This window comes from Culex pipiens, chromosome 2, assembly GCF_016801865.2.
Source record: "Culex pipiens pallens isolate TS chromosome 2, TS_CPP_V2, whole genome shotgun sequence".
Classification (NCBI taxonomy): domain Eukaryota; kingdom Metazoa; phylum Arthropoda; class Insecta; order Diptera; family Culicidae; genus Culex; species Culex pipiens.
The window spans coordinates 112,738,272-112,761,003 of record NC_068938.1 but is presented as its reverse complement, the minus strand read 5'-3'; the positions used below and the strand labels follow the sequence as shown (position 1 = coordinate 112,761,003).

At 40.7% G+C, this 22,732-nt stretch overlaps 2 protein-coding genes across 2 annotated transcripts; both read right to left on the bottom strand.

Annotated features, from left to right (window-relative positions):
• Window positions 1–1,406: 1,406 nt before the first annotated feature.
• Window positions 1,407–3,058, bottom strand: LOC120426546 (testis-specific serine/threonine-protein kinase 3-like). Its single transcript, XM_039591316.2, has 3 exons — window positions 2,716–3,058; window positions 2,023–2,631; window positions 1,407–1,972 (listed from the first exon to the last, which is right to left on the bottom strand). Exons 1-3 carry the CDS (start codon window positions 2,923–2,925, stop codon window positions 1,559–1,561), a joined length of 1,233 nt encoding a protein of 410 aa, XP_039447250.1. The 5' UTR covers window positions 2,926–3,058; the 3' UTR covers window positions 1,407–1,558.
• Window positions 3,059–8,641: 5,583 nt separating this feature from the next.
• On the bottom strand, window positions 8,642–21,890 carry LOC120426550 (uncharacterized). The gene is made up of 6 exons (XM_039591318.2): window positions 21,191–21,890; window positions 11,193–12,376; window positions 11,070–11,138; window positions 9,362–9,553; window positions 9,158–9,293; window positions 8,642–9,094 (listed from the first exon to the last, which is right to left on the bottom strand). The coding sequence occupies exons 1-6, from the start codon at window positions 21,447–21,449 to the stop codon at window positions 8,982–8,984; spliced, it is 1,953 nt and encodes a 650-aa protein (XP_039447252.1). The 5' UTR covers window positions 21,450–21,890; the 3' UTR covers window positions 8,642–8,981.
• Window positions 21,891–22,732: the final 842 nt, after the last annotated feature.

Here is a 22,732-nt window from a genome sequence, read left to right as displayed (position 1 = left end):
CCTGCCATAGCAACGGATATCGTCGTCATCACTGTGAAGAAAAATCACTGTGATGAAAAAATACTGTGATGAAAATAATTGCGCAAGACTCTAGTAAAGTGCAAAATGCGCAATATAATGCTATTCGAATCTGCAATAACCCGAAGAGGTCATTATTTCATTTATAAATTGATTTTCAAACTGTCAAAATGTTTGAGGAGTTGATAATATCGAATAATATCGATAATATACGAGGATTATGTTCATAAAATTGGTTTATTGCTTTAATAAACCAAGATGGTAACAAATAGGTTTGTTGATTCAAAATTACTAAATTTTTGTGCTTGTAGAACAAAAAAAATCATTTTAAAATTACTTGTTTTTTTGTTTTATATTTTACCAATGTTTTACAAATTTGTAGAACAGACAAAAACAAAACAAAATATAACAATCATAAAAATCAGTGGTTTATACAAGTTTTTATGTATTCTTTACGACCTTTCTGAACTTTACGTTTTTTATTTTATTTTGAAAAAGTGATGGGTTTGACCATTTTTGACCAGTTTTACCCTTTAAACTAATTTGTGTTCTGTTGAAAGTTTTTTTTTTTTTAGAGTTCAACAAACTTTTGTGACCGAGCCACGCAGCTTACTGGTAACGCTTCCGCCTCGTAAGCGGTAGAACGGGGTTCAAATCCCGGCTCGGACCAACACGACACGACTGCTTAGTTAAGAGAAAGTAGTGCATCGTCACAAGCTGGACCTTACCAACGGCACCTTAGCACAGACAACAGACATGGCTTGCCATTCTCGATAGAACCGTTGCATGTTTTTACACAAGGTGGTGATCGATCCAAAACGTCTGTTGTCTGTGCTACTAGTGAAGTTGCTGCCACTGAACTCTGTGTTTTACACGTAATGTTTTACCACAATACGACGAATTCAACTGACGGCGTGCCTTCCTATCAGCGATGATTAATGGCGGACTTTTTTCGCACGAGTTCTGCTGCCATCTTGGAACTGCTGAATCTCTAGTGCCGCACTCGATTTTTTTCAGTTTCATGCGAGTTCCACGCACACGGAAAAATAATGTTCAATTGAACCAAAACTGGCACCAACGAGCAGGCATGCCAGATTTTGAAAATTTCGGGCACATCCCAAAAACGCAAATGAGTTTAACTTGATGGCTAAATAATATTTTACAAATCTGTTTTTGGCAAACGAAGCAAAACATTGTTATCTTTTTCGTGAGTAATTCATTTAATTAAAAATCATCGAATAACATGGCAAAACAATACGTTTGAGCATTGAGCCTGTGCTCGAAAATCTTCAATGCGGCATCCCTGCCAACGAGTGCTACATTCAAAACTGAGCTGGAATAGACTTAGTTTGTTTTGTGATTATTCGGATATAAATGAATGTGACGCGTGTTTTTTATAAGATAAAATGATCTGATAACAACTCAATATTCAGTTTAAAGTGACATCTGCGTCAACGAATGAAATAATACTATTTCACAATAAAACAAATTTGCTATTCTTAACAGCAGTCGATAATAGTTCCAAATTCAAAAGCGGAAATCATTTTGGCACAGCCAGCTTCCTGTTCAGTACACTCGGCGATGTTGTACTCTGCTGTCGCGGCTGCTGTTGCTGCTCACTGGTAATTTTGCCACTGTTGATTTTGCCAGCGTCAACGTCGTCGCTGTTGCTGCAAGTGTTGTAATTTTTAACCGGCGCCACGGCCCCACCCAACACGGCCATCACGTTGCAGCTCAGTTCTGGGCCGTGGTCTAGTTTCATCTTTTTCTCATATCTTTTCTCGAACCCGGCCGCCTCGTCGTAGCCGGAGTCCTCCTCGTTGAGCCAGGGCAGACGGCGCATCTCTTCGATCGATATCCTCACCTCGGCCGGCCGCAGGATTCGGAGAATCACGTACTTGCACTCCTCGCTGACGCAGCGATCCTTGGGGAACTTGGGCCCGTCTGCCACTTGCTGGAAAGGGGCGGGTTTAGCGGATTTTTTATAGGATTGAGGAAGCTCACCTTGATAAGCACGACCACGTTGGTTTGATTGGAAAACGGAAGTCGGCCAAAGACCATCGTATAGAGAACCACGCCGACGGCCCAAATGTCCGACAGTTGCGGTTGATACGGAATGGACTTGAGGATTTCGGGACTTGCGTAGGCGTGACTGCCGCAAAAAGTTTTCGAAAGAACCGGCTTAATTTTGCCGCCCGCCATGACCGGAAGCATGTTTCCCCGGGCGAACCCAAAGTCGATTAGTTTTAGCGTAAAGTTCTCGTCAAAGACAATGTTTTCGCATTTTATGTCCCGATGAACGACACCCATCTTGTGGATGTACTCAACGGCGTTGATCAGCTGACTAAAGTAGGACTTGGCCCGCTTCTCCGGCAGGAACTTTTCCTTCCGGATGAGCTGCAACAGCGATCCGTTCTCGGCGTATTGCATAATTATGTAGAATCGCATCGTCGTCTCGATGCATTCGTAGAACCGGATCAAATTTGGATGTTTAAGTCCCCGTACAAGCTCGATTTCCCGCGGCAAAAATTTGGTCCGCACCTCTTTGGTGGCCTTCTGCTTCGAGACGATCTTTATGGCCACCGTATGATTCAACGTTTTGCAGAAAGCTTTCTGAAATTTAAATTAAAATCAATGACCACCCCTATTCCCACCTTCCCCCAAGCACCTTGACCCAACAAAAAAAAAAGATCTTACCTTCACGCTGGAGAACGCCCCCGTGCCGATCGTCTTTTGGACCTCGTAGCCATTGCTTTCCAGCACCGATTCTCGCCGCTTCGGTTCGTCCGTCGACGATGACGTGCTCTGGCCGCTGAATTCCTGGGCGGCGGCAACGGATTTTGTTGGCACTTCTTCCTCCTTTAGAGCCGCCTGCAGTTCCTGGGCGATGGCGGTCGTCTTTTCCATCGTTTTGCGGGCTGTTTCTTTTGTTTTCTATTGCTAAATAAGTCACTGGGAATTTTGAAGCGAAATTGTTGCGAAAAAAGGGGTTTCCTAAAACGCTAAAACTAATCGAGCGACATGTTTCTCGTCCTCCTCCCGAAACTGAAAAAAAGCTTCTGCAAAAAAAATTGACAACCGCCTAGCTTGGGCAGTGTTGCCTACTATGATTTGCGAATTGCGAAACGATCGTCGATATTTTTGGTCGTTCAGAAAGAACGTTACGAATCCCAGTGAGGTGTGAGGAATGTGGGCAAGTGTCTATCAGAGTTCTGACAGAAATGTTTAATGCCTCAGCAAATGCTAAAGAATTGTTTAAGGTTTATGTCCTGTCATTTCGAATTCATTCGACAAAATTTGTGAAGCAATATGATATTTTAATTTATTTGAACGAAAATGTTTACTTCTTATTTAAAATCAATTCTAGGGTTTTTAAGTGGTCCTGTTCCAGGTCCTGTTCAGATTTTTTAAGTATAAGAGCGTTTTTTTTATAAAGTACAATGCAAAAAAAAATTTGGATCCTATCACCCCCCTCCCCCTTCCTCGTATCAAAAATTTCCATACAAATTTAAAAAAAAATGTATGGAGCGTAACACGCCCTTCGAAAAAAAAATGATTTGACAAATTTTGAGCAACAGGTTTTTCAGGATTTCGTCAAACGTTTGATAGTGTGTGTGAACTCCGTGTAAACGGGGAGTCAAACTAAAAACTGAACCCGTTCGTTTGACAACAGTTGGTGTCAAACCATCGGGGTTTTTGTGTATTCGACAAAATCTATTTTTAAAGTTTGATGATACATATTTTCAAACTATGAATGATAGAGCCAAACTTTTTGAAGCAATCGGTTCGTATACTATCCCTTTACAAACGCTCCAAGTTTCAACAAATTTGGTTACCCCAGTTAAAATATACAGTAAATAATGTAAACAAAAATCTTAAAAGCTCGTGTCACAAGTGTGTTTCGAAAGTAAAATTGTACTACGTGTCACAAGCAGTGTTGGTATTATCGCGCTCTCGCGAGAAAATTTTCTCTCCCTCGAGTTCTCGCCGCGAGTCTCGAGCTGCCGAGAGAAACTCACCGATTGCCCGTGCTCTCCTCCGCTCGCGAACGGGCTTTCTCGCGAGCCAGAATTGCCCGTTCGCGAGAAGTTGAACGTTTTAGAAACGGACAAAAAACAACACAGCGATTGAAGTTACACCTCTATACCATCGCCTGGTTCGTATTCATAAGCCTGATAAACAAATTGCTAGCTTGGGGCGAACGGCTAGCACGAGGCGCTCGCGAGCGCTCGCGGCGAGAGCGAGAACGCGAACGAAAATGCGAGCACGAGCGAGAAGAGAAAAGTACTACAAGTTCTCTCCCTCGTTCGCGAGCGAGAAATGCTTTCCTTCTTCTCGCTCGAATTCCAACAATGGTCACAAGTGAGCACAGAATTCTCAGACAAACTAAAATAGGCTTAAATCAATAGTTTAACCGACTAAATCCGTATATTTTCCAAAACAAAAGATTGCATTGCCTTTAGAAAGTGTGTATTAACATAAATTTTCCAACAACATGTATGACATGTCACAAGTGTGCACGGTCATTTTGATGATAAATTGGCCTATGTTACAAGTGTGTATTGCGATATCCGGGAAACGGAAGCGAGTTCCCAAAATCGGGTTAAAGCATCTTGTAGTGTTTGTTAAGTATAGCAAAACGTCATCACTCATTTTCGACCAGAATGGTCTATGTCACAAGATAGCACACAGCAGACTATTTGAAGTCTGAAAGCTAGAAAATGATATTCCTAAAGCTAAGAACAAGATTGTCCGTCAGACCCGCACGCAGACGCAAAATTTTGCACCTGTCATCATAGCCTGCCTGTCATCGAACATAGCAACCCCTGTAGATTGTTCGACTGAAGGAGCTATTACACTACGGCAAACAAACAAACAAACTCGCACTTTTTGCCAGTTTGCCTGCTTTGTTTGTTAGCCTGGATTTTGCGAAAAATTGTGAAGACAACAGGGAAAGTGAAATTTCCCTGCTAACGTAAACAGGATTTTTTTAAAACTATAATTCGTATCGTAAATGCAATCTTTTCAACAATATACTTTGATGTATTTAAATTAGTTATATTTTACGTAATTTAATGTCTTCAAATCTGAAAAAATATTTTCCCTGCTAAACGTAACAGTTACTGTACAAGAAGAAAATTTTAAAGTCATGGTCATGGATCACAGAAATAGGCATTTTCCGAGGCATTTTTAAACCAAAATTATAATTTAAGTTAAAATTTACAATCAAACTTTTATAAAAAGGTACTCAAATATGTTGGTGTAAATATTTTTAAATCATTCCTGTTCTTCAAGTGTTCAGCAGCGAATTCTATCATTGGGGCGTGGCTTATTATTGTGATGAGCATTTTCCTTGCTAACTTCACAGTTTCCAAGCCTTTTTGTTTTTTTTTTTTTATATTATAACTGATGTTCATGTTTTTAGATAATGAGTAGGTATGTTTTTAATTATACACTAGCACATTTTACTACCTTTTCATAAAAGTACGATTGTAATGTGTGTGTGTGTGTGTATGTGTGTGTGTGTGTGATCCAATCCAATACCCGCTGGCCGGCAGCGAAATTATGGGAAAGTATAATTTGTATCAGTCTTGGATTATGCTGATACAGGTTATCTCAGTCCCGGGTATTAGGTGGTGACAGCCCTCACGCTGCTTCCAATGACCCGTTTCAGAATGACAGAGCTCCTTAAGGTCCAATTGGGTACTAAAGCCCTATGTCAATTTTTATGTACAACGGTAAAAAACACGATTAAAAACCATTTCTGATCACTTTTTTTCATTTTAATGCAAAAAAAAAAAATATTGGCAAGACAACATTTTTTCTATGGATCAACTATGGTCCCCTTGAAACGAGCTGTCAAGTTGGAGCTTTTCTGTCAAGAAGGACCGCGAGGATAATTTTTCAAAATTGATTTAAAAATCCATTTTAAACTCTTTGTGGTCGTACAAAGGGTCATTGTACTCAGAAAAATAAGCATTATCGCTGTAAACAATAATATCAGCAATCTAAGCTTCATTTTAGGACCCAATTCCGAGGTAATTGGGCATTGTCTGTCCCCGCCTAAACATAGACCAAGAACCAGAAGAGTCCTCAACCTATCTTTAGACTTCCAATCCCATGAGGGAAAAAGAGATCAGCGCGTATTTAGTGGTTGTTAATAATGTAGGCAGAATTTTACAGTTTCAGTTCGGATAGATCTCACCAAGTTTCTGGAATCCCGGTAGCCTTCTTTATCGGCTGCTTCTAAACATCCGGACGTTGCCAGCTACTTTTAGTCGTACGGGTCCGGACGGCCAGCTGCGTGTCGCAAATCACGGACAGCTTGATCTTCCTCTTGCCGATCCGACAAATATCCTGGCGAGTGTATTCTGGAAAGTTTTCCTTGGCAGCTGCGGACACGATCTTGCGGTGTGTCATCTTAAACAACCAAATTTCAGTAATACAAAAATCAAAGCTGTGCAGTGAGTGGAGCATGTCGCACACTCTATTATGAAAAGTTTTCTTCATGTAACTTTTACACAACACATTTTTTCTAACTTTTCCTCGAATTCTTCATTTCCAGGAACGAGTTGAGTCACACCATAATTTCACTATTTTGAACTAAAATGGCTTAGCACAACTTTCTTTTCATTGAGGAACAAAAACTCAAAAAAATAATACACACAGCAGCCAAGCCACAAAAACCTTCATAAAAGTACGATTATAATGTAAACTCAAATAAATATTTAGCTTGAAATAACAATATCGCATCTTTTCTGATTGGATAACTCTTAAAGATTTGGATTTCCTTGCAAATATTTCTTTACCATTAACGGTATTAGAACGTTATTTTAAAGCAATTAAATTTCTATATTTTCCGAAATTTTTATTTTTTTTTTGTGTCTCATAATTGATTCTTTTAACTGAAATCACGGACAAAACCACCCTGCTCACGCGTTCCAGAATTGTTTTTTTTTTAACTGAACTCCTAGACAAATAAAAAATGATTTCCCTGCTAACGTAACAGTTTACTAGGCCAAGTGTTACTTCAGCAGGGAAAGCGTAGGCCACGCCCCCACAACGTTGTCAGCAGTGAAAAAAGTGAAGTCAGCAGGGAAAAAATCTGCCATTTTTTTATTATGTTTCAAAACATATTGGGGTATGATAAATTTATGTTGCCTACGTTTTCCCTGCTGAAGTAACACTTAACTCAGTAAACTGTTACGTTAGTAAGGAAAACATTTTTGATTTGTATGAGACTTCACTTAAAAATATATTCTGGAACATCTATCTTAAAAAAAATAAAAATTTCGGAAAATGTAGAAATGTAATTGCTTTAAAATAACGTTCTAATATCAAGCGGTTAATGGTAAAGAAATATTTGCAAGGAAATCCAAATCTTTAAGAGTTATCCAATCAGAAGAGATGTTGTATTGTTATTTCAAGCTAAATATTTATTTGAGTTTACATTACAATCGTACTTTTATGAAAAGGTAGTAAAATGTGCTAGTGTATAATTAAAAACATACCTACTCATTATCTAAAAACATGAACATCAGTTGTAATATTAAAAAAAAAACAAAAAGCTTGGAAACTGTGAAGTTAGCAAGGAAAATGCTCATCACAATAATAAGCCACGCCCCAATGATAGAATTCGCTGCTGAACACTTGAAGAACAGGAATGATTTGAAAGTATTTACACCAACATATTTGAGTACCTTTTTATACATGTTTGATTGTAAATTTTAACTTAAATTATAATTTTGGTTGCCTATTTCTGTGATCCATGACCATGACTTTAAAATTTTCTTCTTGTACAGTAACTGTTACGTTTAGCAGGGAAAATATTTTTTCAGATTTGAAGACATTAAATTACGTAAAATATAACTAATTTAAATACATCAAAGTATATTGTTGAAAAGATTGCATTTACGATACGAATTATAGTTTTAAAAAAATCCTGTTTACGTTAGCAGGGAAATTTCACTTTCCCTGTTGTCTTCACAATTTTTTCCCTGCTGACGACGTGAAGTGAGCAATGAAATTGGATTTCAATGACGCCATCTGGTGGCCAATACGAGAACTAAAATTTTCCTTTATCGTTTCCCTGCTGAAGTAACATCAGTCATTTTTTCTCAAATAAAGAAAAACCCATCGTCTTTATTATGCTCTGAGTTTTATTGAAATGTTATTTCCAGCAGTGATTATTATAAGATACTCAGCGTGATAACATGTTGTTGTTTTGTATTTGTGTCTGTGTGTTTCTGTAATAGTTTCTGCAAATTGGGGGGTTTCTTCCAGCCGTAAAGTTATTATTTCTTCGCTCTATCATCGTTCACCCTATCATCTTTGCAATCTGTGTAGTAGGAAATCATCTGTTCCAGCGCGAGAATAGTTTACCGTTGTAGTTAATATATTTGTGTTTGTATATAGTAAATTGTGTGGGTTTGTTCGGTTTGCTGCTTCTGCTGCTTTTGTGGTTAAGCGGTTTGGGTGTTTGGAGTACATTGATAAAAACACTGTTATCGTTTTCACTTAATTCTACGAGCTCGTAACTAAATAGTGTTCCTTCCTTCATTCTGTATATATCCTAACAAGATTATGCGCCTTGTTGAGCGGTTTATAATAAATAAGCGACGAACTATATTTACACCAATGTTCAACATATTTTACAAAATACATGGGCAAAATGTACAAAACGGATCGTACAGATTATGTTAATAGATAGTAGCCATTACGACGGGGGAAGTAACTTGAGAGTAATACCATACGAAATTTGTGCCAGTTCACGATTGATATATGGCGCGCCGCCTGTACCCGATTTCTAACTAATTGAGAATCCTTTGTAACACGCTCCGCGCTTGTTCCGCGAAACGTTCTTAAAATTAACTTGAAGCAAAAGAGTTACGGGTTAAGAGAGAGAGTAAGAAAGGTAGGTATTAGATAGAGAAAGTGTTGGTGTCGTTTGCGGCGGCGCTCTCTCAGACTATCCTGGTGATCGTGATGGAGCCACTTTTGTAGTACTGCGGGATGTTAATCGTCTGGTTTGTGTTCCGTCCACGCGATGGCTGTCGCAGGATGTTTACAATTTTTCCTGCAGAAAAATAAAGTTCAAAAATAACAAATAATTTTGAAAACACCCGCAAATCATACATACCAAGCACATTTAATGTGTGGAAGTGCTTGTGCTTGAAACTGATAATTTGTCTCAAGTTGGTGTTGGCATTCCATCGCTTTGCGATCTCCGCCGAGTTGATTTGCACCACTTCCGGGGTATCCGAAAAGGGATCCAACTGTGAATTGTTGAAAAATCTTCAATTATTTCCAAGTTCTTCATAAATTTCACCTCAAATAAATTTACCGGATAATACTGCACGTCCAGCGTTTCTTCGCAGCAAGAATTGATCGTGTCGATGAGCTTCCGGAAGTTGCAGTCCCTCTTGGACATGTACAGCAAATACTGCGGGATGTTCATCTTGCTCGTGTCGACCGCGTACTGTTCGGTGAAGTACTGCCGGATGACGTCCAGGTTCGGAGCAACGCCGATTCGAGTCTTAAGGAAGAATGATGAAATTTGTTGATAAGACATACAAATCAACCAGGAATTCCTCAGATCTTGGCGGCTAACTTTATTTATGGCACAAAAAAAAACACGGATAATAAACTCAAAAAAAGGTTCGCCAGGCCCACTGTTTTAAGTAAACCACATAAACGAATTATTTAATGTTCATGAAATGAAGTAGTTACGGAATCTACAAAAAAATGTTTTGCCTTCCTCACCTCACTGAGGAAAGGCTATAAAATCACTCGAAAAATGAACTTCTTAAATAGGCCTCGTAGACCCACCTTCACGTATACATATCGACTCAGAATCAAATTCTGAGCAAATGTCTGTGTGTGTGGATGGACGTAGATTTTTTTTTCTCACTCACTTTTCTCGGAACTGGCTTGACCGATTTTGTCCGGATCTGTGTTTTTAGATCCGTCTACAGGTCCCATAGGTCATATTTTCATACCATCATGTTTAGTAAAGTACTTCAAAAGTTATGCTAAAAAAACGATTTTGACTAAACTTCACAAGATTGTAAAAAGGGTGGTTTTTGTAAGAAAGGCCGTCATGCTAAACATTTTTAGAAAGGTATTTTAAAGACCTTTCCAACGAGTCCAAAACATTGAAGATCTGATAACCCTATCAAAAGTTATAAGCACTTAAGTGTTATTTATGCACTTTTTTGAGGCCGGATCTCAGATATTTTGATGAAAACGTTGTCCGGATCTATCATGCGACCTATCTTTGGATAGGTAATTAAAAGACCTTTTCAACGAGCACAAATTGGATTGGAGATCTGACTACCCTATCATAAGTTGTAAGCACATAAGTGCCCTGCAATATGAAGATCTGACTACCCAATCTAGTGGTATGAATAATGAGTCAAATTGATAAAACACTGATAAACACCGCCCTTTTGTGTCTATTTTGGATAGCACCCTTTAAATTTGAGGAAGGCACCAACCACCTAAGGGTGGATTAAGTAACGTTTTTATAATAGATTTCTCTTTGTCAATCTGTGCAGATAATTTGTTGACCAGTGGGTAATAACCACTGTTTATGAAGTAGGCATGACCAGTATGACAAAGAACATATCTCGGATTAGTTTTCAAAAAGACGTAAGAACCATTGGGAAACAAAGCCCTTTTTGCATCGGTATTCGAGCTACTTACGAAAAACCAATTTCAAAAATACTTGAGATTGTTCATCTACACGTCTTTCAATCGCCCTAAACTTAAAACAAATATAATTTTGCTTAAATTTGGAGAAAAACGAAAATTAGTGCCGGAGGTCACAATGGCTCTTACGGCTTTTTGATAACTCACCCGAGATATTTGAAAAATCTGAATGAAACCTTTATCACGCAACACTAAATTGTTGCGCTACAGATCCATTCTGAACTTGGGACGTAAGATTCAAGTACCTGAAATGTCACGTAACGTAACGCAACATTATTTCAAAATTTTGGATTGACACCGCAGACAGAGCTTTAAGGGCAAAGTTTCTTGTCAAAACTTACCAGCGCCTCGATTATTGTCAGCTCCCCGCAGTTTAGGGTGTAAATAGTAACGGTATTCTCCGAGCAAGTCTGAAAAAGACAAATATTAAATCACATAATCAAACCTCTTGCCATCTCCCTTACCTCCGGTCCAAAGTCCTCCGGCACTTCCTGATCCCTCGTGCCCGCCTCAACGCACCCGACATTCTCCGCACTCCTCGAAAACCCCAAACTGGGCGGTGTGGCCTTCAGCTCGTTGATCTTGTTCAACGCTTGCAGCACAATCTGCTCTGCCCGGATGCTCATCAGGTCCGTTTCCGAGTTGCTCGAGTTCAGCGACGGTCCCTGGTCGTGGAAGTAGTCCCCACCGTGGCTGGCGTTCCGCGAGTGACACCGATGGCACACCTTCTGCACGCTCAGATCCTGCTTCGTTTGCATCAGAAACTGTTTCTCCGTGCAGTCGAGGCAACTGTTGTCCTCGTCCTCGTCGTCACCGTCGTCGTCATCTTCGCCGGTGTTCCGCGCAAAGTCCCGCGGGTTGTAGTAGGGATAGTTGTAGTAATAGCTCGAATGTTGACCCTCGTCGGTGCACAGTTTGAGATCGAGTCTTAGATTGCGCGAGTTGGACTTGGTTGTCGGTGCCCGACTCGGGCCCGGCTGTTGATCGTCCGTGGGTTGTAGCAAGTACGCGGGAAGCCTCTTCGGGATCGCACCCATATTTTTGGTTTCCACCGGAGCAGCGGCAACTGCGGCAGCACTTCCCTCTCCGCCATCTGGTTCATCGTCGTGTCGTCGGATAAGTGGTTCCGATTCTCCACCCTCCGGAGATCGCTCGATAGCACGTGCGTGCTGGAACGGGTCGATACTAATCTCCTGGTGTTCCAGCAGATTCTCCAGCTCCGAACTCGGCTCCGGATCAAAGTCCATCTCGAGGAAGTCCGTTTCGTCGTCCGCCGGTTGATCGCGGAACTCTAGCAGAGCCGGCGCCTGCAGGTCACCTCGGTACGCGTACACACAATCGTCCGAACCGTTTTCATCATCGGAGTAAATGTTGTTCGGTAGCAGAATGATTTCCTCAATTAATCCATTGTCGCTGATGTACGACAGATTCCCGAGCGAGTTGTTGTCCGAACAATCACCGTCCGAGTCCAGCTCGGCGGCGGCGGCCACAGCTGCTGCTTCCTCGTCTTCGTCGTCGACTTCTGAGCGTAGTGGCTCCGCTGTTTGGTTCGTGGAAGATTCCGACTTTCCGTTATGGTGACAGCGATCGTCCTGTTGTTCCGATTGCGGGGGTTCTGGATCGGTTGAGGGGTGGCTTTCGGGATTATCTTAATGAAAGGGAAGAGATCAAATATATATATTCACCATTGTTTACCTTGACATTATGGTTATTAATTACTTAAATTTTAAATAACGGTTCCTTTAATTGTAAACTAAATTCTAAAGTCAAGTGTATTTCGTGATTTAATCCAAACATTATTCAGGGTTCCATTTGCATGTATTGTTATTGATTATCTATGAACAACGGACCACGTGATGTAGCCGATTGTCAACGCTTCATACAAAAAAAGGTTTATTTTGTATGAACAATGTTAATGTGTACATACAACGATTAAAGGCATGTCGGAAACCCATATTTGATCACCTTTTTTTGTTTATATACAAAAAAAAAATCGACAGGTTGAGCTTTTGTAATCAATCAAAAACAAAATAACCCAGTGTGGACACTGGCATTGGATTTTTGGTTCCACTTCGCGATACATTATTAGGTTTTACGCCGTCGCGGCTAACCTCAATCGTGTATTTCTGTTTGACAGCTCGCGTGCACTGTTTACATAGACTTAGTCGCGTTCGAACGAAAAGTGCTGGGTATTTTTTTTATTCAAAATCGGCCGAAATTACAACAGTCAAGTGGTAAGTAAATTGTTAGTGAATTTATTTGCAAGATTTCAAGTTTTTTTTTTAAATTCATTGCAGGAAACCGAAGGCGAAGTGGGCGGCAAACTTGTCTACATGCTCGCTGAACCCGAACGAAAACGAAGCCGTGTTGCTGGCGGAGATGGTCAAGCAATGCCTTGTTCCGACGCTCTGCCTGGAATGACCTACAGGGAACCGATCACCAAGGACATGCAAGTCCCCCCCCCCCCCCCCCCTCGCCCTCCTCCACCAGCAGAACACCGGCAGACTCTTCATCGTCCTGTTTGAGAAGAAAAAGAAGCTGCTCTCGGAGGTTTTCCGTTGTCGAAGGCCTGCGAAGCGGAACCACTCCAAAAGAAGCTAAAACGCTACCACCGCAACCCGCTCAGGCCTAAGAGGGTCTCCAGATTGTTAACGGATGTACCGGCGCAGAATGGAGTACGCGTATCGCAAGGAACGACATGATCAAGCTGCTGTTTAAAAACAATCCGGAGAAGCCGCCGGAAATCGAAGAGCTGGGCGAGGAAGGAGTTGGAACCGTGCAGATGTGTGTCGGAGTATCGGCGGATCCGTTTGCGGTGCGGAACTATTATCCTCCTCGTGGGCGATTCTTGACGTGGGCCTGACGGAAAAGGACAGTTTGTCCTTGGTTCAAATTAGTACGAACTGGTAGTTCGGTTCAACAAACAACTGGTCTCCGGCACCTGGCAGCGAGGGTGCTTCAATCTACAACCAGCTAGAGACGTGATCCTGGTTTCGAGTTTAATTGATGGCCAGTAATGATATTATAAAGTTTTTGAGATGTTATTAACCTTGGAATGTTAAAATCCTGTTTGGCTTTTATTTTAATCAGACGTTTTTATTTCTGACATATAAAATCAAACTTTTTTTTAAGTCAAAGAATTTATTTATCCTTAATAATCTAGCAGCTCCTTGACGACATGGTCCGCTAGGCTGTAGTTGATTAGCATTCCGTTGTGGTCCTTCGGGTCAATCCGAATTGCAGGAAGGGGTTGGCGTTGGCCAACTACTTCATCTCGCTCGTTATCCCGAAGCACCAGGATCATTTAGGGTGGCCACTCAAGTCGGGAATTTGCCAAGATCCGCAAAAATCGGGGAAATGTCGGGAATTTGTAATTTTTTGTCAAAAAGTCGGGAATGCCAAGCACATAGGTGTCTGAACATTATTTTCTAACTCTTGAATAATTTTGTAATATTTTGCACAATCTTCAAATTTATTTCACTCAATTTGTCTTTTGCAACTTACTTTAAATTTAAGCTTTCTTCTGATATTTTAATCTATTTCAGTGTGAAAAGGCTATTTGAGATTATTATTAATGTGATTACTGTTGCAAAAATATTTTTTATAGTTTTTGTCACACTCTAAAGGAATTCTCCCAATTTGAAACATTATAAAAAACAATTATAATTAACAAAAGTATTTGAATTTTATAAAACCCAATAAATGTGCCAACAATCAGTTTTAATTATCGTTTCGGAAGATTTACATAGATATTAGGGTGGGTACGGATTTTGAAAAGTTCTCAGATCAAGTTCTGATGTGGTTCCCCTTGTAGGGCATACCTATAGGGACTCTCACGCCAAATTTCAGCTCATTTGGTTGAAAACTGGCTTGTCTCAAGCGAGTTCAAGTTTACATGGGATTTACAATGGGAAATTTTGAATTTTCGTTCATTCACTCCTACAGGCTTAGGGAAAACATGTAGAAACTTCTAGGATGGCCAGAAATGAGCGGAATCGTCTGGAGAACAACTTTCCCTAAGAGACCAGGTCGATTCGGTCAACCCCCATCGAGCTCAACGGCAATTCATCTGGGGATTTCGGAACCAACGGTTTTCCCCAGAAAAGCATCAAACTTTCCTTAGCATGCTATGAATGTTTGATGAACACCGCGACGCCACATGTCAAACAGCTACCACGTGATTTTGATTTTGCACCATAACAGTTTTTTTCTTATTTGGAGGTTCAGAATACAGCTAAATAGTATGAGGATCACCATAAATGATAATTCTATAGTTCAAAAAGTAATAAAAAGTTATTCTTTAAAGGCGATGCTAGTCCACGTGGTAGCTGTTTGACATGTGGCGTCGCGGTGTTCATCAAACATTCATAGCATGCTAAGGAAAGTTTGATGCTTTTCTGGGGAAAACCGTTGGTTCCGAAAACCCCAGATGAATTGCCGTTGAGCTCGATAGGGGTTGACCGAATCGACCTGGTCTCTTAGGGAAAGTTGTTCTCCAGACGATTCCGCTCATTTCTGGACATCCTAGAAGTTTCTACATGTTTTCCCTAAGCCTGTAGGAGTGAATGAACGAAAATTCAAAATTTCCCATTGTAAATCCCATGTAAACTTGAACTCGCTTGAGACAAGCCAGTTTTCAACCAAATGAGCTGAAATTTGGCGTGAGAGTCCCTATAGGTATGCCCTACAAGGGGAACCACACCAGAACTTGATCTGAGAACTTTTCAAAATCCGTACCCACCCTAATAGATATAGAATTTGAACTATGCACAAATCAAAGTGTCACATGTTCAGGGAAAAATGTGCTATTTCTGAATACACCTTGATTCAAGGATTGGTTTAGTTTATTGTAAGTTTAAGTTAGTTTTAGGTTGGGTTATGTTTTCTTAACATTTTTTTTCCTCATTTTACCTAGTGTTACAGAAATGATAAATCATTTACTTTTTAGGTTATGAAAATGAACAGTGTTTAAATCACAAAAAGCTAACTACAGCTGAAGGTGATCCACTTATTATGTAAATCAAATGTAATTATTATAAGAAAGATTCAATAAAGTATATTTAATTAAAAAAAGTGAAAATCCCTAGGTTCTGGGTATATTCTAAAATTTGGTAAAATCTTACAAAAGGACATTATAGCCCAACTCATTCCATATGCAATGACGATTTTTTTGGAAGAAATATTATTATTTTCGCCAGCCTGTAATGAATGGCCATAATTTACTTTTACACCCCAGCATCAAACTTTTATGAATAACTTGAATTGACAAATCAATAAAATTAAAAAAATTTCAATCCTTTTTCATAGCCAGTAAAAACAAAATCTTAATGTTTCTTTAAAAAAAAATCTGATTCATAATAATGAGAACTTTCCCCTTTGAAATATTTTTACTTAAATTGTCAAGGATTTAAATTTCAAAATTCATAAAAAATAATTTGAAATCATTCTTTAGATAAAAAATGGTAACTATTTGAGCATCTGGAAAAGTCAGGAAAAAGTAGGGAATTTGAAAATGGGATTTCAGTGGTCACCTCGTAGGAGCAATCAACGCCAACGTGGCAGTCGATCGTCGACTGCATGTAACTTTGGCCACTCTTGGTAATCACCACGGCAACCAGACGATCTCCGGTATCCGTGATTCCAGAACTGGCGAAGAATGGCTGTAGATTGAAGCACCCTCGCTGCCAGGTGCCGGAGACCAGTTGTTTGTTGAACCGAACTACCAGTTCGTACTAATTTGAACCAAGGACAAACTGTCCTTTTCCGTCAGGCCCACGTCAAGAATCGCCCACGAGGAGGATAATAGATCCGCACCGCAAACGGATCCGCCGATACTCCGACACACATCTACACGGTTCCAACTCCTTCCTCGCCCAGCTCTTCGATTTCCGGCGGCTTCTCCGGATTGTTTTTAAACAGCAGCTTGATCATGTCGTTCCTTGCGATACGCGTACTCCATTCTGCGCCGGTACATCCGTTAACAATCTGGAGACCCTCTTAGGCCTGAGCGGGTTGCGGTGGTAGCGTTTTAGCTTCTTTTGGAGTGGTTCCGCTTCGCAGGCCTTCGACAACGGAAAACCTCCGAGAGCAGCTTCTTTTTCTTCTCAAACAGGACGATGAAGAGTCTGCCGGTGTTCTGCTGGTGGAGGAGGGCGAGGGGGGGGGGGACTTGCATGTCCTTGGTGATCGGTTTCCTGTAGGTCATTCCAGGCAGATCGTCGGAACAAGGCATTGCTTGACCATCTCCGCCAGCAGCACGGCTTCGTTTTCGTTCGGGTTCAGCGAGCATGTAGACAAGTTTGCCGCCCACTTCGCCTTCGGTTGCAATGAATTAAAAAAAAAAACTTGAAATCTTGCAAATAAATTCACTAACAATTTACATACCACTTGACTGTTGTAATTTCGGCCGATTTTGAATAAAAAAAATACCCAGCACTTTCCGTTCGAACGCGACTAATGGTACGTTCGTTTGAACAGCCAGTGCGGCACTGAGTGCCGCACTCGTCGGTGCCAGTTTTGGTTCAATCGAACGTCATTTGTCAGTGTGCGTGGAACTCGCATGAAACTGAAAAAATATCGAGTGCGGCACTAGAGTTTCAGTTCCAAGATGGCGGTGAAACTCGTGCGAAACTAGCGCGAGTTTCTTCAAACAAACACTTTGACAGCTCTGAGTGCGGCACTCAGTGTGGAACTAGCCATCAAACGAACGTACCATAAGTCTATGTAAACAGTGCACGCGAGCTGTCAAATGACGTCACGGTGTAAAACCTAATACAGCCAAAGTTCAAGAAATTTTTAGAGTTGGAAGTTTGACTTGTTTTATGTTACTTTGTAAATGTTTTAAAATTGACATTTTTGCTGGGGTCAGCTGTGTCTGTTTCTCAATTACATTTCCAATATTCTATGTGAAATATTGACCCTTGCACTGTAACTTGGATTTTGCCCGCAGTTTTCTCTCGCACTTTAGACAACAAAAAATCGAAAAACTAGGCAACCAGTTGTTGTTTTTTTACACTGCCAGTCGCAGTTTCCACCAAACTGAACATTCGCACTTTAAAATTGCGATTGACAGCTGAAAAACAAGCGAGCACTTTGATCATTTTTTAGGAAATTTAAATTTTCCCAAGGCAGTTTGACAAGTCGCAATAGTGCGATCGATAGCAATAATTTAGTGCGAAGTCCAAGTTAGTGGGAATTGCGCAATAATTAGGCGGTAATTTTTATAATGTTCCAGACTAGGTATGCCTATACACATTTTATACAATACAAGCCTAAGACTGGTTGCAACGCGAAGTTTTATAATTGTTTCAAATTGCGAGCAGTTTTAAATTTTTAGAACTGGCGGAAATGAAACTAGAACACGGTGCTCGCAACGCGCTGATCTAAATGTAGTTTCAAAAAATGCTTTTAATTGTGTGCGTATGATTATCAACACAGCATCATAGTGTGTGTGTAAGAATACGTGGATATCTTCATATATCTGATTTTTTTTGAAACTGAGTTCTATTCCAGTTCCAAATCGTCTCACGTTTGAAACAAACTCGTCGAGCAGTTTTATTCCGGTTTCAAAATACTGCTCGAAAAATAAAACTGCAACTCCGCGTTGCGGGTGGTCTGTTTCAGTTCTATTTGAAAAATGAAACAGCTAGAACAAAGTAGAGCCGCGTTGCAACCAGTCTAAAAGCCGACAAACTTCGTTCTGCCTTATTTTCTTTTGTTGACGTTTTTAGCTTGTTTGCTTATTCAGCCTCCTGCGATCAAAATTTGATTTTACGTAACTTTGTCCACATAATTTGCCGATGCTCCGGACTCGGTTCCAGAGTGGCCAAAGTGTCAATTAGTTAGCGTATGAACCTTCCTTGGGCTTATACGAACCCAATGCAACAAAGAGCACCTCGATCCGACGCTCCGTATTGAACTGATGCGCGTTCGAACAAAACCATCGATTTTTTTTGTATGTATGTGAGTATGTATTTGAACCCCAGTCTTGGCAGGACTTGGCCATGACCATTAGGTTTTACAGCGTGACGTCACGAGCGCACACGCACACACATTTTTACTTTGACACACGTGCAAAAAATGTAAACAGTGCATCCAAGCTGTCAAATTTCTAACCTAAAAATCGAGTCGGCGTAAACCTAATAGTTCGGTTAGTAACTACCATATATCTCAAAAACCTTTGAAGCGAATACCTATCTCTGGCTAACGATTTCTTCTGAAATTGTACAGGCATAGATCGGTAATGCAGATGACTCGGGGCAATGCAATCCACGACTCCCTCGTCCAGTTCATGAGTATATGAGATGGCCCTGGGCTGTTTTGAGACGGTTTTAGTAGTTATATAATGGTTTGATATGTTATACCTTGTGACATTATTTCGCCACTACGGATCATTTCAGTTCTAGACCATTATATCCATGATGGCCGACTGGTTAGCGTCCCAGACAATAAATCCAAAGGGTGTGAGTTCGAATCCCACCTGATTCTTAAAGGTTTTTTGTTCATATTCAAAGTTCAATTCCTGATTCCAAATTTCAAAAGAACCGATCGGGATTTGATCCCTGAACCTTCTGCTTTCGAGGCAGAAGCCGTAACCATTAAGCCATGGAGCCGGTTAAAACCATCGAATTTTTGATATATATATACAAGCCTTACCCGACAAACTTCGTTCTGCCTTTTTTTCGTTTTTTTTTTTGCTTTTTGCTTATTTAGCCTTAGTGATCAAAATTTGATTTTACGTAACTTTCTCCATACAATTTTCCGATGTTCCTGAATCGGTTCCAGAGTGGCCAAAGTTGTCACTTTTTGGCGTAAGAACCTTCCTTGAACTTATACGAACCCAACGCAACAAAAAGCACCTCGATCCGACGCGTCGATTGCATTATTATTACAAAATCATCATGCAACGTTAAAATTCTTACATGAACATCAATAATTATAATTTTATTACTTTAAAGAATGTTTCTGAGCCAAAATATAAGTGTATGCTCTGCCACGTGTTTACCGCCTGACATGGGGCGTCGTGGTTTAAACAATATATTGCGTTTGAGCGTTTGAAATTTGAAGATTAGATTTCGTAAAGAAAATAGGTGAATATTGCAAATTCAATCTATGCAAAAAAAAAATAAGAAGATCATAAACTATCTGCTTTTAAAAAATCACTCGTTCTTAGCGACTACAATTATCATGCTTGAAATCTAACTACTCTCTATCTCTTGTTTAGACAATCCCGTGTGACATTGAGCATGAGCATGAGCATGAGACACCACCCATAACCGTCACAAAACAACACTTTCCAACGCAGTTTGACGAGACGTAATCCGTGGTCGATTCCCAACCCCCTTTTCGTGTTCTTTTACTGCGGGTTTCTGACAAAATAAAAGAATCTTCAGTGAGAGTGCGTGAATGAGCGAAAGAGAAGGAGTGATATAAAGAGAATGCTTTTATTGGCAATCACGGGATAAAAGAAGAGAACTCACAAGCTACAGTGACGGTCGCTATACTTTCTGATATTTTAATGCTGGAATCATCAAATGATACTTTTTTCTATCACTCATTTACAACACTGAATTGATAGAAATATTGATAAAAGCAAGGATTTTTAATATTTTTTTTTTCATATATAGAAAATCATATTTTGCTGTTATGTTAGAATGGAAATGATGCTCACAGTCCAATGCGTTTTTCTCAAATAGCATGGATTGTACATGATAATATTTAAAATGTTGACGTAAAATTCTCCATAAAATTCCAAAAGAAGAGTCAACGTGGTTTATGGATAGCCCCTAACCAATTTTCGGTAAAATTGGGTTCATTTTGCAGATGATTCATCGACCAAGATTTAATAAATTTTCGACAACGGATTGATTTGTGTAGAACATGAAGACAGCTGAGAATGTTGGAACCGATTCGCCACTTTGGTTACGAATACCACCTGCCGACGGTTTCACGACTGGGTTTAAGAAAAGTATCGACAAAGTGTGGCAGTGTAGCCAGATTTATATATCGATATCGAGGTGGATTCCAAGTTTGCACTTAGTTTATTTTTTATTTTTTTAAATAACACAATTTTGGGTTTTGAAAAGTAGGAATTCAATTCGAAACGTATTTTTTAAGAACCTTAAAAAAACACAAAAATAATGAAGCAACACGAAATAATATTGTTAAATAATAAAATGATTGGACATATGCAAACCCTTCCCTCCCTCTAAATTCTGAATTTTGGTAGGCGTGATTGCCTCTCAGCCAAGTTGGTCTGGGTTCGATCCCAGTCGGCCCCGGTGGCATTTATCGAGACGAGGTTTTGTCTAATTACGCCTTCCGTCGGATGAAATAGCAAATGTAGGTCCCGGCCTAACCTAGAGCCTTAGGTCGTTACGTTACTCCTGGAGTATGTGTCTATAACTTTGATTCGATTTGTCAACTTGGTCCGCTCAAAGCAGAAAATCCCGCAAAATCTTACCCGCACTTCCAGCCCCGGCCACAATCCGCCGTTCGCTATCGCAGTCCGGCCGCCGAGCCCCGTTCACCTGCGGCATCAGATTCTCCTGCTCGGCCACATTGTTGTTGTTGTTGAACTGGTTCTGGCTGCTCTTGTCGGTCACCACCTTCGGAATGGCACCGGCGCCGGCAACCTGCTTCTGCGGTCCTGCCGCCGCCGCCGCCGGCTGCTGTTGGTAGCAATAATTCTCGTTCTCGTTGCTGTCCATTATTGCGAACATGCTTGGCGCAGGAACATTTGAGGAGTGGCGAGGTTTACGGGCGTTCCGGATTTGTGCTGTTCTTTTGGGATTGCTTTTATGATGTAATTGTGTCGTGGCGGTTTGAATACGCGAGAATCTTCTTTAACCCATGCTACGGCTCGTTCCGATTGATTGCCCTTCTTGCCGTGTTTTGCTTTGCCAAACAGGAACGTGGAAGAGGTTCTTCGTTTTCCTTCCGGAACTTTTTTTTCCTTCCGCGATCCGGGGGAGTTGGGGGAGGCGAAAACCTTAATGTTTTTCACTTTCTGCAGTAAAAACTCCAAACAGTTACGACGTAACGATGCAGCAAAACGCGAACCGAATCAATTTGCACCACTTTTTTGATGATATTTTTGCAAATTACTTCGCTGCACAATCGAAATAATTTTGGTTCTAACTTTTGCGTATTTCGTTGTTTTCTTGTCCAAACTGTCAAATCTGAGGGCAAAAAGTTCTGCCGGGCTAAGTTCAACCAAGTCTGTTTACAAAACGATCGATATTTTTCTTCGATATTATCGTCGGTAATGTAGACCTAACCATGGTGAAGTGTCAAAAATTCAAATTTCAAAATGAACGTTGGACGCGAGGAACCGATTTTGCAAAGACGAAGTTTTACGTACATTTCGCTTGTGGTATTGAGTGTGGGAGTTTGTTTGTACATTGTGCAACAGAACAATGACCAGAATCAGCACATTCAGGACCTCCGGGAGAACCTTGGGTCACTTACGGTACGTTCACAATCTTCAAAACACCGCGGGGAAAAGTCAATAAGAACACAGAGTTAAAGATTTGTAACTTGCATACCACAGACTGCAGACTCGTCAGACCAATACTCTATTTTTTTAAACTTTCCAGAAACACGTCCTCAACATTTACGGGCACGATGAAGCGACCCCCGGAGCGGGCCAACTGGCCCATCGCCGGGATTTCCGCGAACAAGTAACGCATGAACTGCAGGAAGCGCTCCGGTCAATCGACGTCCTCCAGAACCGGGTTGACTTTCTGGAAAAGATCAACTACGACAAGTTTGGTCGCGTCGATTTTGCCTCGGCCGATCTGGGCGGGAAGGTGGTCAGCGTGGAGCCCCGCAGGCCAGGCTTTTTCCTGTGGACGGTGCTGGAGCGAACGATGAGACTGGGCAGGTTTGGGCCTGCGAACAGAAAGTGCTGCATTGTGCAGTATGACTGCGCAGGGAAGTGCCACGCGTTCCCGGGGTCTTCCGGAAGTATAACGCTAAAGTTGATGGGAAAGCTGCTTATTGA

What these genes read in the sequence shown, in the direction of transcription:
- LOC120426546 (XM_039591316.2), bottom strand. Translation starts at nt 2,925, where the DNA reads ATGGAAAAGACGACCGCCATCGCCCAGGAACTGCAGGCGGCTCTAAAG. An exon ending in GGGCGTTCTCCAGCGTGAAG is followed by an intron (nt 2,632 to 2,715) that starts GTAAGATCTTTT and finishes TTTAAATTTCAG; the next exon opens with AAAGCTTTCTGCAAAACGTT. An exon ending in ACGTGGTCGTGCTTATCAAG is followed by an intron (nt 1,973 to 2,022) that starts GTGAGCTTCCTC and finishes GCCCCTTTCCAG; the next exon opens with CAAGTGGCAGACGGGCCCAA.
- LOC120426550 (XM_039591318.2), bottom strand. Translation starts at nt 21,449, where the DNA reads ATGTTCGCAATAATGGACAGCAACGAGAACGAGAATTATTGCTACCAA. An exon ending in GGCCGGGGCTGGAAGTGCGG is followed by an intron (nt 12,377 to 21,190) that starts GTAAGATTTTGC and finishes CCTTTCATTAAG; the next exon opens with ATAATCCCGAAAGCCACCCC. An exon ending in CCACACATTAAATGTGCTTG is followed by an intron (nt 9,095 to 9,157) that starts GTATGTATGATT and finishes ATTTTTCTGCAG; the next exon opens with GAAAAATTGTAAACATCCTG.